The 17789-nt window shown below is 37.7% G+C and overlaps 1 protein-coding gene across 2 annotated transcripts in view; it reads left to right on the top strand.

The window, feature by feature from the left end:
* The window catches only part of NBAS (NBAS subunit of NRZ tethering complex), a 209757-nt gene that overhangs the window by 144511 nt on the left and 47457 nt on the right, over window positions 1–17789 (top strand). For both annotated transcript variants that reach the window (XM_067468668.1, XM_067468667.1), the window contains 7 exons: window positions 757–986; window positions 2795–2905; window positions 5466–5716; window positions 6977–7311; window positions 11730–11951; window positions 13073–13275; window positions 15508–15597. In XM_067468668.1, coding sequence (XP_067324769.1) covers window positions 757–986; window positions 2795–2905; window positions 5466–5716; window positions 6977–7311; window positions 11730–11951; window positions 13073–13275; window positions 15508–15597 — 1442 coding nt within the window. The remainder of the gene's footprint in view (window positions 1–756; window positions 987–2794; window positions 2906–5465; window positions 5717–6976; window positions 7312–11729; window positions 11952–13072; window positions 13276–15507; window positions 15598–17789) is intronic.

The following is a 17789-nucleotide window of genomic DNA, read 5'->3' as shown; positions in this document are numbered from 1 at the left end:
TTATCTAATGGAAGACCAAAGCTGAAGCCCAAAACATGTGAACCAAGGTTTGAGAGCAACTGCTTTTGAGATTGATGGAGAGATGGTAATTGCTACCAACTTCACCATCTTTAAGGAAGTTTGGTCATAGGCTGGACAAAAAGGTCCAGACTCACAAATTTCCACAAACATCAAATGACACAGAATGTCACATATATCACAAATCCTGTAGGAATATTCATCTAGTGTGATTATATTTCTTTCTAAATTTGTTTGAATATGACTCAGACTTTTGTAAATTTGTAACTACTCCTGAGTAATACTTGGAGGTGGTTTTGTGTACACAATTGTTGTTGTTCATTCGTTCCGTTGCTTCCAACTCTTCGTGACCTCATGGACCAGCCGACGCCAGAGCTCCCAATCGGCCATCACACCCCCAGCTCTTTCAAGGTCAAGCCAGTCACTTCAAGGATGCCATCCATCCATCTTGCCCTTGGTCGGCCCTTCTTCCTTTTTCCTTCCATTTCCCCCAGCATATTGTGTACCCTTATGTACACAATACCCTTTTGCTAATGCAATAATACTTGCTGTAAAAAAGCTTTCCTTTAATTATCTCCTTTCTTTTCATACTTTCCCACATGCATTTGCTTGGTACTTGCATGCATATGTACATAGGGTTCCCAGTTCCTTTTAGACTGTTGAAAATCAGAAGCGAATTAGAATGCCAGTTTGGCATAACAGTTGTATATTTCAATGCATCTGGAATTGATTCCACAGGCTGATCCCAAAGAATTGATACAGATGGTCACAAAGCACGTTTCACAATCCAGCAGTTTGGACTGGCCTGATGAAACAGCAACTCTGATCAAACACCTCCAGTACTACAATGAGCAACTCTTGGACTTCACTCAAGCCCAGGTTCTCCAGGGTCTTGGCAAAGGAGTGGATGTCCAGAGGTTTACAGCAGATAGCCAATACAAGAAAGAAACCATATTGGGTTTGGCAGAGTAAGTAACAGTCTGCTGTCCTTGTTTTTGTTTGCTAACTTGACATATTTAAAATGCAAACCCGTGCAATCCATTTTTGGCAGCACTGGCCTTTAGAAAGGCTTATTAGTCATCCCTCACTTTGCAAGGCAGATGTTAATGGGATTCTTTTTCTCTCTTTATGCATTCTGGTCAGATGAAGTGCTCAGTCCAGCTATGCGGATCAATAAATACACAGGATATTATTAGAGTAGAAATCTCAAGAGCTAATTTTGTACTTCACTAGAATACGGGTAGCCAATTGTCTCTCCCACCTCTCCAATGGGATGTGCATAGTCATAGAAACTCATGGACAAACATTAGATATTTTTAAAATAATGAGAAATATTATTATTAATATTGTTAATCCTGTCTCTACATTAATTGCACTTAACAAAGAATGAGAGAATCTCATATATAGTAACAATCTGAAAATAGATATGAGACAGAAATATATTGGTTATTCTTTCTTGCATGTTGGTTTAGATTTTCTCGTGACTTTTCCTTTCTTGGATAATTTCATTAAACTTTGTGGGTATGGACTATTGAAGTATCAGCGCCTTTCAAATTAAACTAGTACTTGAGAATATTCACAAGAGGATTCAGACTGAAGTTCAGTTGTGACACACAACCTGTGATGAAGTGCATTCACCTTATCTTGGGAAGGAATTAAAGATCCAGCAGGCTATTTTGAGATCATGTCGGGAAGAAAATAAAATAATTGAGTTTGATTAGGTCATAGTAATGGAGAAACTAACTTCAATACCAGTGCATCACTGCCATGTACACTAAGATTATGTAATGGTAGGGGAAAAAAGGAATTACCATATTTCGTTGTTGTATTTAGCATTTTTACCTTTAGTTTTTCAATCGAATATTACAGCACTTTAGAATGATTCTGGTAAGATCATGATATATACCATAAGTATAAGTATAAGCCGGGTTTTTCTTTTAGGCTAAAAAAGTCCCCCTCGGCTTATACTTGGGTCAATTTTTTTACTGTGTTGTTGTTGTTAATATTACATTTATTATTTTACTCTATTTACTATTATTATTACTTTTACATTATTTTACTCTATTTATTATTGCTGTTATTACATTTATTATTTTACTCTATTTATTATTACATGTATTATTTTACTCTATTATTATTGTTGCAAGGATATGTAAGCACATTTACATTGAAGAAGGTTAGAATAATGGTTTAATCAGAGTTGGACAGTCTTATCTTAATTTACAGTTTTATGTAAATATATAAAAACATTTAGCCTACTGATGTCTTAATTAATGTAATTTTATTGGTATCTATTTTTATTTTGAAATTTGCCAGTAGCTGCTGCATTTCCCATCCTCAGCTTATATTCGAGTCAATCTGTTTTCCCAGTTTTTGTGGTAAATTTTGGTGCTTCGGCTTATAGTTGAGTCAGTTTATACTCGAGTATATATGGTAGTTGTCTCTGCCAGTTGGTTTCAAACATTTTTCTTTGTAGTCACTTCTCCATGTGGTGCAGAATGTAGCCTGAAATCTTAGAGAGAAACTGGTAGTCAAAATTGGCATGGCTTGGCTAGCAGCATGAATCTTTTAACTCTATATAAGGCCATATGTTCTTGTCTATGAAACAAAGAGTATTCCATATTACAAGGTAATTACTTCACAAATTATTTAGCTGCGAAACAAGTATTGTAAATTTCTCATGCTTAATGGGAAATAATTTATTCTGTAGATTATATTCTACAGCCTGATCAAGTGATTCTTTTGGCACTGAATGTGATATTTCCTCTTTCACTAGGACACTTGAAGAAAATGTGTATAGGATTGCTCTCTCCTTGGCGCAGCGTTATAGTGTCCCACTTTGGGAAGTTTACATGACACATCTGGAATTTCTTTTCAGTGACAGTGGGTAGGTATAACGACTTATTCACCTTCATTTAACTTTACTGGTGCATCAGTCCTGGCCTTCTGGAGAAAAGTGAAATCCTGGCTGTAGGATCAGAACTTCGTGGACTAGACTGACTTGCTGGCAAAGTTATGGTTTAATGGACTATGATAATCGCCGATTGTTTTTAATGTTTTAATATAATATGTATATCTATGTTTTTGTGTTGTGGGCACGATGTTGTGCTGGTTGTTTGCCGCCCTGAGTCCCTCTGTGGAGGTTGAGATAGGACGGGATATAAATGCCCTAAATAAATAATAAAATGTTCAGAATTTATGTATTTATTTATTTAGAACTTTTATATCCTGTTCTTCTCTACCTCCATGGAGGGGCTCAGAATGGCTAACAGCAAAGATTCAATGCTAGACAGTAAATAACAGTTTAAAAAACATGCAGATACAATAAGTTAAAAACACATATAATTTAAAAGTACATATAAACCAATTCGCCAAGTTAAAACATCATCCAACTCAGTCCGCACATTGTAGTCCATCACTCTGTGAATGCCTGATTCCAAAGCCAGGATTTCACTTGCTTCCTGAAGGTCAGGAGGGAGGAGGCAGACCTAACCTCATTCGGGAGAGAGTTCCATAGCCGGGGGGGCCACCACAGAGAAGGCCCCATCTCTCGCGACTGTGAAGGTGCAACTGGGAAGGCGTGACTGTGAAGGTGGTGGGACCAAGAGCAGGCCCTCTCTGGAAGATCTCAAAGCTGGTTTATAGGGGAGAATACGTTTGGACAGGTAAAATGGACCGGAACCGTGAAGGAAAGGCAAGGTGAAAACTTTTAACATCCTGAATTTAGGGGTAAAATAAGTAACGTCCCAATGCTACGGTTCTTTTAGTACCACTTCATTTCATCATCTCTGGAACCTTCATGCTAGGCCAAGCCAGAGAGTTACCACCAGATAATTCAGAGAAGAGGAACACTAAAGGGTTGTGTTTAGACACGTTGCCATATATACATCTCACTCAAATCCACTTGGATGTGTGTGCCCCTTCAAGAAACCATTGAATAAAAAGCTGCAGACAATTGGCTGATATGGTAAGCCTTTAGTGCCTTCCCGACATAATCAGCCAATAAGCCAGTTTTGCCCATATTGAATATAATGCTAGCAGGAACTGGACAAATCAGTTGAATCAACAAGTTGCTAAGCAACCATACAATTTAATTAAAGGAAAAGTGTCTGCTGGGTGTTAAACCAATTATAGTGCAATAAGGAAACTTGTCTAGTACCATTCATGTTAGGATAGATATTGAGCAGATACTTATTACAGAGAACCTATTAGCCATAGCGGGCAGACTAAAGAACAAAGGAGCAATAGGTGGCAAAGGGAAGGGTGCCAGTTTGAAGATGGAAGGAGATACAAGTAAAATGCTAGCAGAAGCCTATGGGCCTTTCCACACAGCCATATAACACAGAATATCAAGGCAGAACATCCCACAATATCTGCTTTGAACTGGGATATCTGGTCCACACTGCCAAATATTCCAGTTTAGAGAAAATAATGTGGGATTTTATTCAGCTGTGTGGAAGGGGCCTATGTCATAGAAGGAGAAAACAAGCAGAAGGAGACAGAACCAGGTGGAAGAAGAATCGCCCTAACTGAAACTAACAGGTACATTAAACACATTTTATTGGGAATGGGGAAAGCATCCATATATTATAGCCAATGCTTATCTTTTTAAAAATCTAGAACTTGGCTTACTTTGATGTGCATTGGATTTATAATAAATACACCTATCCACTCCAGTTAAGTTTTTATGCCTGTTTTACTGGTTCTGCCCTCCTGTTTTGAATTGTACTCCAATAAATACATATATGTATCAAGGACAGAGATGAAAAAAATCATAATTTTCTCATCATCAGTTAAAAAGTGTGACAGGAAAAAAAGATCAACATCCACAAGATGTTTTGGATCACTTTTTTCTCAGATGCAGCAGTATTAGCAAAACTTCTTTATCTTTCTAAAATGAGAAAGAGAGGGAGAGAAGAAAGTGTTTTTGTATAAATAAAACCTTGTATATTTCTCACTCAAAAATGTTGAAGATGGTTAGAAAATGGGCAGAATTGCTTCATCTTGTAAGCAGGGAGAAAATTTTGGATTTTTCTTCATTTACATTGCTACCCATAACTCTATAAAATATCAACAAATTATGACTTTTGAGGTTTAGAAAGCTTGTCCTATTTATTTGAAACGTTAGGAACTCAATGCCCAGAGCATCAATAAAATGTAATTGTGAAAATGTCACTCAATCATGAGTTGTTTTTTAAATAAAAATACTGTTTTAAGACACAGTATGACAATCTCTGTAAAATGTCATGATTACAACTATTTGTTTGGTAGGTAGGAGTTTAGCCTGTAAGTCCTCCATGAAAACGCTATCTTGTGTAAGTGTCATCAGTCCAATATCTAGTGACAATTATAAATGTGGTATTATTAAAAGGAGCACTCATGGACATTTTTAAAAAGTGGTTTCATTCTTTATAGTTACTTAACGCATGTTTTTGTTTTTTTGCCAGTTTAACAACAGCTGCTATAGAAGATAGAGCACAAAATCTTGGCTTATTTGAGACTTTGAAAACAATCCCTGAGGCCTTTCATGAGCACATGGCTAAATATGTGTACCCTACGATTGAAGGCAGAGATCACCAACGTTTGCTGTATTATTTCACACTTCTTGAGAATTGTGCCTCTCCTGAATTTGTGAAGCACACTGTCAAATCTGAAACACACATACGTCTGCTGAAAAAATTCAAGGCAGTTGCACCAGGTATGTGGTGTTGACATTTTGTTTCTTACATTTTATCTATAGCAATGGTGGGCAAAAAGTGACCCTCAAAGCTATTTTTATGCATTTTTAATAAAAAAAAACATTTTTCTCCCCCTTCTCTCCCAAAAAAGAATTCATAATCTCAGCATGCCCCATAATACCCATTAGGACTGCAGGAAATCTCCTTTTTTCATGTTTTTCCAAGGAACTCTGAGTGAGTTAATGCAAGCCCTTCTATAGTCTAGCATTGGCCTGATGGTTCCAACAACCCTTCATTATCTATAATTGCACCTTCAATACTTCACATTCACAGCTTCACTGGTAACAGGGGGACGTATTTATAAGTTAAGATGCATAGGTTCTGAACCTCTATACTAGGAGATCAGAACTGTGTATCTTCAGTAAAAAGGGTTATCCCAATACTACAGTTGAGTGGTCCCCCTCCAGAAATATACATGTTGAAAAAATGCATGATAAATGAATGGATTTAATTTTATTTGCTAGGGTAGGGAGTTAGATATGTGTCGCTTGGAGAAGAGAAAATTCAAAGGCAACATGCTAGCCATGTTTAAATATTTGAAAGGACGTGATGTTGAAGATGGAGCAAGATTATTTTCTGTTGTTCCAGAGACTAGAACGAAAACCAGTGTTTCAAATTGCAAGAAAAGAGAATCTTCCTGAAAATTACAAGGAACGTGTTTAGTGTGAGAACGGTACAATAGAGGAATAGACTGCCTTGGAAGGTGGTAGATTCTCCATCTTTGAAGGTCTCTAAACAGAAGTTGGCTAGGCATCTTTTAGATGTGCTTTGATAATATATTCTTGATGGCAGGGGGTTGGATCAGATAAGGCTTACGTCCCTTCCAATTTTATGATTCTATCATGCTGGTGTGCACTGAATAGGACTATGAAAATTGCTCATTAATCCTCCATGAAAGAAAGATGTCTTGGCACTCTAGATACCAAAAATGGAGGGGGGGGGGTCATTATTCTTTGCACTTTTGGACTTCATTGAAGAAAATCTGTACGCACAAAAATAAATTTGGGTTTTTTGATCATGATTTGCCTGTTGTGGGATAGTGGTTGCAGAGATTGATGAAATTATGGCATAGAATGTTTCTAAATACAACAGTGGAAGGATTCTGGCACCCATAAATAGTGCCTAATTTCATTGCAGTTTCAATAACTGTAATATGAACACAGATATTTAAGAAAAGATGTAATTTTAAGTATTTTTTTACATATATTTTTCCTGAATAGGTCTTAATTACAAAAAGTTAATGGAAGACAATGTGAATCCCCTGGCTGCTTTAGAGCCCATCCTCACAAGTCAGAATGTCCTCTCAATTTCCAAGCTTGCTCCTAAAATCCCAGACAAAGAAGGAGGGATGCTTTCCCCAAGCTCTGTCTATGCCATCTGGATAAAAAAACTCTTCTGGACCGGGGATCCCCATCTCATTAAAAAAGCTCCAGAAACCGTCGCTGAATGGTTGCATGCCTATGACATCTGTGCCAAGTACTTTGATAGACTTTGCCCAGGAGATATTATCAATTTCATGGATGAAATTACTTTTTCCTCCAAAGCTGTCACCAAGGTAAGTACAATTTTACAACTGCGTTGCAGAAATCTCAGTATTTCATTTAAAAAGTTCAAAGTCTTAGCTTTTCTTGTAGACGTATATTATAACTGGACTTGTCAGAAGCCATCCAGTGTTGTATGAACAGATTTCCTCCATCACTCCTGCTTCCCCAAAAGGTAGGAGCAGTACTTCCCAGCACAGAATGGAGAACATCTAAGGACAAAGAAAAATGTCTTTGGTCTCAGAGCCGGGGGTGGGGTGCGTGGTGGGGGTTGAAATCCAAACACGGGAAGCCACTCTGATGGAGTGGAGTCTGGTTCATCATGGGGACCCTAGTGAACAGCGGCTGTGACAAAGGAATGCTTGGATTAGCTCAGGGAATTCAGCTAATTTTTATCTTATCTTGAGCTCTTTATTGTTGCATAAAGGTTGCATAAAGAGAATGGACCAGGGCCCTGAAATTGTTACAACATATATGCCTGGTCCTTGGCTCTTTCCATGTAGCAGACTTCCTTTTGTTTTTTTGCAGAGATATATCATTATAACAGTCTTCCCTTTCAGAATACTCAGTGTTGTCAGTGTTTACCAGTGTGGCTATTTCAAAAATTTCTGAATAATTGTGTGGGATTTCTTATCTATTCATTGCAGCTGAGGCTATTTTTTTTTTTTTTTGCTGGGTTGCTGACAGTTTTCTGGGCTGAATGGCCATGTTCCAGAAGCATTCTCACCTGACGTTTCACCCACATCTATGGCAGGCATCTTCAGAGGTTGTGAGATTTGTTGGAAACTAGGCAAGTGAGGTTTATATTTCTGTGGAATGTCCAGGGTGGGAGAAAGAACACTTGCCTGTTTGAGGCAAGTGTGAATGTTGTAACTGGCCACCTTGATTAGCATTGAATGGCCTTGCAGCTTTAAAGCCTGACTGCTTCCCGCCTGGAGGCACCCTTTGTTGGGAGGTGTTAGCTGGGTCTCATTGTTTCCTGTCTGGAATTCCCCTGTTTTTTGAATATTATTCTTTATTTACTGTCCTGATTTTGGAGGTTTTTAAAATCCTGGTAGCTAGATTTTGTTCATTTTCATGGTTTCCTCCTTTCTGCTGAAATTGTGCACATGCTTGACGGTTTCAATGGCTTCTCTGTGTAGTTTGACATGGTGGTTTTTAGAGTGGTCCAGCATTTCTGTGTTCTCAAATAATATGCTGTGTCCAGGTTGGTTCCTCAGGTGCTCGGCTATGGCTGACTTCTCTGGTTGAAGTAGTCTGCAGTGCCTTTCATGTTCCTTGATTCGTGTTTGGGCAATGCTGCATTTGGTGGTCCTATATAGACTTGTCCACAGCTGCATGGTGTACAATAGACTCCTGCAGAGGTGAGAGGATCCCTCTTGTTTTTTGCTGAATGTAGCATTTGTTGGATTTTCCTAGTGGGTCTATAGATAGTTGTAGGTTGTGTTTCTTCATCAGCTTCCCTATGCGGTCAGTGGTTCCCTTTTTCCTCAGGGCGGATCTTTGTCTTTACTCTCGTGGCTTGTTCTTGGTCTTGCAGATTTTCGGGTTTTTTGTTTGTTTGTTTTTTAGTTCCTCATGCTGTCACCATCTACCTCTTTTAGTAAAATAATGTATTAAATAACAAACCCAACAAGATAAATGTGTATGATTTTTAAGAAATTCATCTGCTAAACTTACCTATTAGCAGAACTGGACATTTTATGGCACTACTGTTTTCAGGTACAGCAACCTTCTAGAGCTGCCCTCTAGATGTTTTGGATTGCAACTCCCATTATTCCAATTGTCATTCTGATTGATAGTGCCAGTTGGAGTTAATGGTAGTTAATGTTGTAACATTTGGATGTTACAACATGGAGAAAGCTTAAATAAAAAAAGACAAAAATCACACCATAATTACAGAATGGTGTGATTTTTTTCTTCATTATTTATTTTTCATAGGTAGCTTCTTTTGTTATAAAGCATGACAGTGAAATTTCATTCCAGTTAGTTGTCCTTCTTATGCAAAATAATGCAGTGTATTTGACCTTTCAAACCCATTTCAGATAGTGAGAAAAGAACAGATACCTTTGTGCTCCAAAAACCACTTTGAAAGAAGGAAGATTGCTTTTCACGTATTTACAAAAAGGTGGAGGATGTTAATACTATATCACAGTGGCACAGTTTATCATTCTTCTGAAAGGAATGTACAATTAAACTAGCATTGTCTTGCCGTAGTATTCTTCCTTTAATGGTATAATCGCTGCTTGCAAGACGATTTTGACCTCAAAGGATGCCAAAAGTTTTTATTTAATCCAACTAAACAAGAAAACTACAGCTATAATGCTGCCATCTGCATCACTTTATCAGAAGCTTCACAATTTTAATGCATAAAAAGGGATCAAGGTGGAAATCATTGTACTAGCAAAGTAATAGATATGCAAATCAAGTTATTTTGCATAACATTTTTGAAAAAAAGCAATCTACAACTTCTTTAAAGGTAGGAGGATGTGGTCAAGAGCCTCCTTGAGCAAAATTCTGCTCATAGACACATTCTGCTGTTTTAAGGAACACATTTGACATCTGGGACCCTTTAGGACTACATTCCCTTGATACATTCATTATCAACACCTTCTTCTATTGAGGCTTTTATTGTCCAAATGCAATGTTACTGGCTATTCTGTCATATTTTCAAGTATTTTCATCCCCATCTTATTTTTAAAGCATTTACAACCTCCTCCTCCTCCCCACCCTGCTTCATACTAATAAATATCCAGACTCCCTATTCCAGGCCATTCCTACCTTATGGAAACTGGAGGAAAGTGCTTCCTGTCTTGAAGAAAGTATTGTAGAGGCTGAGGAGAAAGCTGCAACAGATCTTGAAAAGCTCAAGAGAAGCACAACTCCCCAGAGGCCTGTAGGAACATTATGAGCCATTCCAGGACAAAAAAATAATAATATTAAAATTTATCCTCTCCCTCAATGGGTAGTAGGAGCTGGGCTTGGGGAAAACGTACTGGATAAAAACAGCCTTCATCCCCATGTACATGAAAGCTACATTTTTTCCAATCCCTGCTGTACAAGTCTACTCTGAGGATTACCTCATTGATTTATATGAAACTTACTACAAGAACATTTGTAACATTATTTGATCTTTTAGGCCCTTCTACACTGCCATATAAAATCCAGATTATCTGCTTTGAACTGGATTATATGACAGTGTAGATTCAATAAAACATGTCAGCTGGAGTTGTATAGTTTGGAGGAATAATTGTGTATTTTGTGGGATTAATACTAGATATGTATTCTTTTGAACCAGTTGTTATACGCAGAACCATAAAGATACATTTAGTTGTTAACAGGTAAACTCACAATAGTGTACACATTCCTGCTGCAGATAGTTAAGATTACAAAATCCAGTAGAACTTAAAGAAATACTTTGTAATACAAGTTGGGTCTTTTTCATCCAAGATGTTCGGGGCCTGTTGTATTTTGGATTTCATTTATTTATTTTGGGAATCACTGATTTGCAAATGAAGGATGGGAGGGAGGGGTTAGTCATATATCTAGTTCCTGTGATTGACCACGGAACCAGTTTCATTTCCTTGGCCTGAGCCAGTTTTATTTCTCTGGCCTGAATCTGCATCCCTTTGACCCAAGGAAATCCCACAATCCCTTCTGAATAATCAGTGACCCATCATCAGCACCTGGCTGAGGCTGAGCTACAACATCAGATTTCTGTCCATTGCCTCTTAATGTTTCATTTCTTTGACCACAATATCAAACACATGGGCTTGTCATAGCAAGATGTTTTTTATTTTTTCCCCTCTGAAAAAAATGGTAATTTGAGAGGTGGGTGAGTCTTCAGCATACAAACATAGCATCCTAAGGATAATCACATTGTATAGTTGGTTGAAAACTATTGTGTGTTTTTGTGAGAGACTCATGAGAAGCAAAATAGAAATGTCCAGGCCTCCTATTGCCTCTATATTTGTTTTGTACCCTTTTTGAACCATAAATACAAGATGAATCAAAATACTTCCCTATAAAAGTGGAAAACCTCCAGCTGATAACTTCAAAGGAATTTGTTGAACAATGTGAAGAATATAAACTTGTGCTTCTAGATTGCTACAGGCTATTATACTTTAGGGGTGTGTTTGTGTATGTTTGTGTAGGAACTTTTAAAGTTAGATAATGGAATCAGTTAACACAAGCATGAAAAAATGAGCTGGTGTGAGAGTACAACTTGAAAGGGAAGGTTCTTTTTACGTGACAACACTCTTTCTTGCTCATTTTCTGTTGTATTAACACATTCTTGTTCTTTACAAGCCAAAACAATATCTTAATCAGTATACATTGCTCAGCTACTCCTTGATTAATGTGCACCCAGGCACCCTTTATATTGCATATGCCAATGACAATTTATGATGAAATGAACATTATCTTTTCTCAGCTGTCAGTTGATTCCCGAGTAGGGATGACAAAGAAGGCTATTAAGTCAGTGAAACATGTTGCTGAGAAATCTGGAAAAAGAACAACTGAGGGGGACAACATGGAAGGCGTGGTTGATGGGCAAATATCTTATGAAGATGCTATGAATCATCTGCAGCAGTCTCTTGCACATCTGGAAACACTTAACCATAGTTTTATTTCTTACCTGAAAGGCAGTGATCAGGTAAATATTTACACTATACAAATCAGTGCTATGCTTGATAAATCTTCCATTGTGCATCTGTGCGATTATTGCTGTATTTCAATATGTCATTCCCCACTACAATCCATGGGGGAAATGAGTAAGAAATAAATATTGTTGTTGCTGTTTTACAACTCTTTTTTCCTTACCCCCCCCCCCTTTATAAAAAATAACGTTCTTTTTAACTCACTTTGTGTTTATTGGCTGATGTTTATAACCATCATCAAAAATATAATCCAGGAGTTCAAATAATATAGGTGGAAAGATATTTCATTTATCTATTTCATTTATCTTTAAAGACTGTAGACATACTCAAGATGGCTATGCTAGGATTCTGCCAGATGAGCTCCCTTGAAAGCTGTTCACCAATAGAACAATGAAATCTTCATGGATTTCTCCTTCCTGCAAAATTTATTCCAGTGGTTTACTAAGGAAATGTATACTGATGACTATGGAGGGAGGGAAGGAATTAGCAGCACATCACCTCTCTCTGCTAAGAGGAATGGTCTAAGCCAGTGGTTCTCAACCTGTAGATTCCCAGTTGTTTTAGGCTTCAACTCCCAGCTGGTAAACTCTCTGGGATATCTGGGAGTTGTAGGCCAAAACACAAGGGAACCACAGGTTGGGAACCACTGGTCTAAGCAGAATTCCACTGTAGGATGTTCCCACCAGTACAATAATGAATGGAACCCATCTAGTATTATATACAGTATTTGATATCTGGGGAATTTTGTTCTTACCTTTCAAATGATTAGCTTACACTCAAAAAATAGTGTAAAATAATCATATAACCAGCTTCAGAATTACTTATTAAAAAGCCAATGTATGGCAGATATACAAACACATAAACAGACATATGGCAACATGAATAGTTTTAAAGCAACATATTATTCGTTCATAAAATTCATTTATGCAGAATTGGGAATAATAGCTTCTTTTGTGATTTGTTAATGCTCAGTTCAAAGCTTTTTGCTTTCAGTGTTTGGGAGAAGGTTCCTTCACACGTCTTGGTTACACTGAAACCTGAGTTTTTGATAAATGTTGAATCCTTCCAGGTTAAAGTGCTTTATACTATTATATATTTAAACTACCTCTCCTTTTAGAATCTACTACAGCAGTATGGATACCAGTATGATTTATCTCGATCAGAGAAAACGAAAATCAATGAACAAGCTGTAACTATGTGTGTAGATGGTCAGCCCCTAGATATGATACAGAAGTTATTGGATGTGGCTGTAGGTGATCTGGGATTCTCACCTAGAGATATAGTACAAACAGCTGTAAGCAAAGTGGTAGGTGCTTTGAGGTAAGTTAAATAATCCATTTTCAAACTTTTCAGAATACAATATCCAATGTAATAAGGGCTGCAATATCCGAAATGTTGTTGTCGTTCATTCGTTCAGTCGCTTCCGACTCTTTATGACCTCATGGACCATACCACGCCAGAGCTCCCTGTTGGCCGTCACCTTCCCCAGCACCTTCAGAGTCAAGCCAGTCACTTCAAGGATACCATCCATCCATCTTGCCCTTGGTTGGCCTCTCTTCAATTTTTCCTTCCATTTTCCCCAGCATCATTGTCTTCTCTAAGCTTTCCTTTCTTCTCATGATGTGGTCAAAGTACATCTTTGCCTCTACTATCCTTCCCGCCAGTGAGCAGTTGGGCTTTATTTCCTGAAGTAATATCCGAAATGAGTCATTTTAAACTCACTGCTGCTAAGCATACATGCCTAAGACTATATGTCAAAGTAGACTTTCAACATAAATTTCTGGGGCATGGATAGACTAACAACTTGACATTTTTAAATTTGGGGTGGTTTTTTTTTTTTTGTTTTGTTTTTTGGCCTTTCTCCAAAAATTTATAAATGGCTGATGGAAAAGAAGAAGGAAAAATCGGCATGCTGATTGCCTTCACAACATGTTTGTTCCATTAAGGTTTTTCATTTTTTTCAAACAAAGTACATATACCTCAACTTCTAACAACATAATAAAAGTGTGGGATCAATAAAACTAGGAAATTAGGAAATAACATTTATGGCCCAGGAACAAAAATCATGTTACATAGTGTAATGAGATTGATATTCCAATATTTCAATGGAGATATACTATGCTGGAATGATGTCATTTTCTCAATTTCTGCCACTTCCACTAGACCAGACATGTCCAGGATCTGGCCTGGGGACCTATTGTGGCCCCCTTTCAAATTTCCTCTCTCTTCAGGCCTCCCTTCCTTGCTTCTTTCCTTCCTCCCTTGCTTCCTTGATTTTCTTCCTCCCTTTCTTGACTTTTTTTCCTTCCTTCCTTCCTTTTTTCCTTCTTTCCTTCTTTCCTTCCTTCTTGGGGATCAGGGCGCCAGAAAAGGTGGACTTCTCAGGAGGAGAGAAAGAGAGATGGCTGTCTCTAGTGTCCCTTCATTCCGATTAAGCGTCACCTTCTCCTTGGGTGGTTCCTGTCTCGGGCATCCTGCCCCAGTGGCCTGTTTGTTCTCGTTCTCTCTCTCTCTCTCCCTCCCTCTCTCTCCACTTGCAACTTTTTCTTTATTTCTTTGCAAAGGAAGGTTCTCCAAGTCAACTGCTTGCCCCAGGCACTTTCTGATGGTGGTACTTCTGCTGCATGGTTGGGAAAGGCAGGCCCTGGCTTCCCTCCCTCCCTTCCTTCTTTGGCCCACCTTCGTCCCATGTCACCTCTCCATGTTTTCAAAAAGGCTGTAACTTCTCCCTTGGGAAGAAAAGGGGAGAGCCAGAGGCAGCTATAAGCCCCCCCCCCACCACCACAATCAAGGGTCTCCCAGCAGATGAAAAACCACCAGAGAATGAGACTCCACCAGACTCTGAGGCTGCATATACCACTGTCTGAAACAACTTGAAGGCACACAACAACAATCCTATCTAACTTGACTCTCTCATCAGCCAAAAGCAGACCCACACTTCCCATTGAAAGAGTGGTACTTTTATGTTGGTTAAAATTGTTCATTGTTTTATATATTGTATTGTTTTATCCCATTTTTGGCACTATACATATGCAGTGTGCATAGGAATTTGTTTATGCATTTTTTAAGCTATAGTCTGACACACACACATCCTCCCCCACAACACGCTGAGGGACCGGCTTAAAAAGTTTAGATGCTCCTGCTCTAGAACAAGGCAAAACAAAGTTGAAGGGAAAGAGATGATGTTGAGTTGTCATGAGTTTGCCCTCAGGCAGAGTGTTTGAAAGAGAAGAGATTTAATGAATATTCAACTCTATGCCATTTCAAGGATTGATTCAATGCTTCTGTGCTTGGTGGACCTGGATATTGTCTCTTTAATCTCAATAAAGGTGAGATCCAAGTTACAAATAGAAATATTTCAGCAAGGGAAGAGATATAGCATTTTTATTTCGGATTTACTTACTAAAAAGAGAACACGTACTTTTCAGCATAAAATAGTGTATTTGGCAACAATTTACTCAATAGCATAGAATTATATGCTCTACTGGATTTTAAATATTTGTTGTAAAGTGGTATTTCTACAAACTTGTTTCTATTTTGTTCCTTTGACAGTGATGACGGTAGTCAGCATACCTTCAAGAAGGACCCTTTCCAGATATTAGAAAGCATTGTCTGTGCTGTCCATACAAGTGCTGAGAATGGGTGAGAGCTTTTTGAGTCACTCGTAACCATGATAACTGATGCTAACCTTACTGCAAGACTTATGTACTGAACATATAGTAATGGAGAAAGCAGTTTAGTATTGATGATCTTTTGCAAAACTAAGTGCTTTGAATGTGATTTTCCTGCTTCTTGGCAAGAGGTTGGACTGGATGGCTCATGAGGTCTTTTCCAACTCTACGATTCTGTGATAACTGTATAATCCATCTTTATATAGTATGTATATTGATTCAATTTAACACAGAGTATTTCCTGAATGGATAGATAAATATTAAAAATATACACATGCACCCTGAACAATTTAAGCTATTGCTTTTCACCCGGTATTGAAACACAGAAACACATATCAAGATTAGCACTTGCCACCCATTGAGTTCCCTCAGTGCGCACATTCAGAGGAAAAAAACAAGCCCTAAGAATGGCATCACAGCAGATAGATGGATTCTAATAGCACAGGGTTGGTCATGCACTGAAGATTGGAGGGCCATTTTTGGGCTTCTATCCATCCCATTTAGAGAATGGGACATTTTCAGCAACAGGAAGTCATGTTCCCAAAATACTTGCAGAACATTTTTGGGATGAATTTCTGATTTGAGGGGAAGAGATGTGGCATTAGAACACATTTTTTCCTTATTTGTCATCCCAAAAATGTTTTAAATTTATGGACTGAGTGCGGGACAAAACTCATAAATAGCACCCCTGCAATTGTATGCCACACAGTTGTGGCTTTTGTACTAAAAAGTCTCAGTTTCTGTAGAAAAAACTTCATTCAGAATGGTGCTGTATAAAATCTACCTTGAAATATTATTATGACCATGAACTAAATGTTATTTGCTTCAGCATACTTTGGTTATTGTAGAAACTAAATATAAATTGTCTCCTTCAGGAAATAGTTGTCAGTTGAAAAATGAACTTGCCTAACTTTTTGAAGCCAGGGTCTCCACAGTAACTTTTTAATTTATCAGCCTATAATTTACATTTTGAATACCGCTCACTCTGAAGCTGCATTTCTAATTTAGCACGGGTTCTCTGAGAGATGGAATAGAAAGAGAATAGCAGAGACTAAATAAATTTTGAGGTTTTCACAAAAATGATAACTTAAACTGTCAGCTTATATTATTTCAGCACCTCCAGATAGGTTGAATTGGTGTTTTCTGACGATATTACTTTCCCATCTGTCTTGTTAGGATGAATATGGCAACATTAGTTATAATATAAATCACATTCTACCTGGAGATTCTTTTCTTTGGAAAATCCTGGTGTCATTTTGAAATATTGCCAATGAATATCTGAACATTATTTACACATTTGTATAGAGTTATTTGGAGCTAGTAAAAAGGGCAAAGGAATGTGTGTGTGTGTGTGTGCATATGCACACATAAAATTGATGAAAGTCTTTCAGTAAACTTAGTACTGCAAGCTGCAATCATATTGAGATTGTTCTAATATATATTCCATCAGACAAAGGACTTTATGATAGATTAAAGCAGTTTGGTGTTCATACTGCAGCCGGAACACTGTTTTATGAAAATAAGTGTTGTCATTTGCCACTTCCTAGGTCAACTATGGTTATTTGTTTCCAATCAACTAAAAAAAAATCCTACTCACTTTACTTCCTCTTGTGCATTGAAGTTAGCAACATCATTTTTCTTCCTTCCTTCAGAGGTCTTGTTGGGTTCTTTGTATTTCTTCCCAATAGCCAACAATACATTTATATTTATTGAGCAAAGTTTGTGATAGAACAAGCAAGATTAATGTGTGTTGGCCTGGTAAACAAAAAAAAGTGATTCTCTCTGGAGAAGATGGGGAAAGTTAAGCAATATGCAGCTCACTTTCTCAAAAAGCTAAAATGGAAAGAAAGAGACTACAGTACTCACTTTTCCAACCTTCACTCATCTAACATTCCTTATTATCCAACGCACTCTGCCTCCCACCTGGATCCACAACTATTTCAATATATTGAGATGTTTTGGTGCTAAATTCGTAAATACAGTAATTACTACATAACATTACCATGTATTGAACTGATTTTTTTTGTTGATTTGTTGTAAAACATGATGTTTTGGTGCTTAATTTGTAAAATAACGTAATTTGATGTTTAATAGGTTTTTCCTTAATCCCTCCTTGTTATCCAACATTTTCGCTTATCCAATGTTCTGCTGGCCCGTTTATGT

The sequence above is a fragment of the Anolis sagrei genome, chromosome 1 (genome assembly GCF_037176765.1).
Source record: "Anolis sagrei isolate rAnoSag1 chromosome 1, rAnoSag1.mat, whole genome shotgun sequence".
Taxonomy (NCBI): Eukaryota; Metazoa; Chordata; class Lepidosauria; order Squamata; family Dactyloidae; genus Anolis; species Anolis sagrei.
This window is presented reverse-complemented; position numbering and strand designations above follow the sequence as displayed.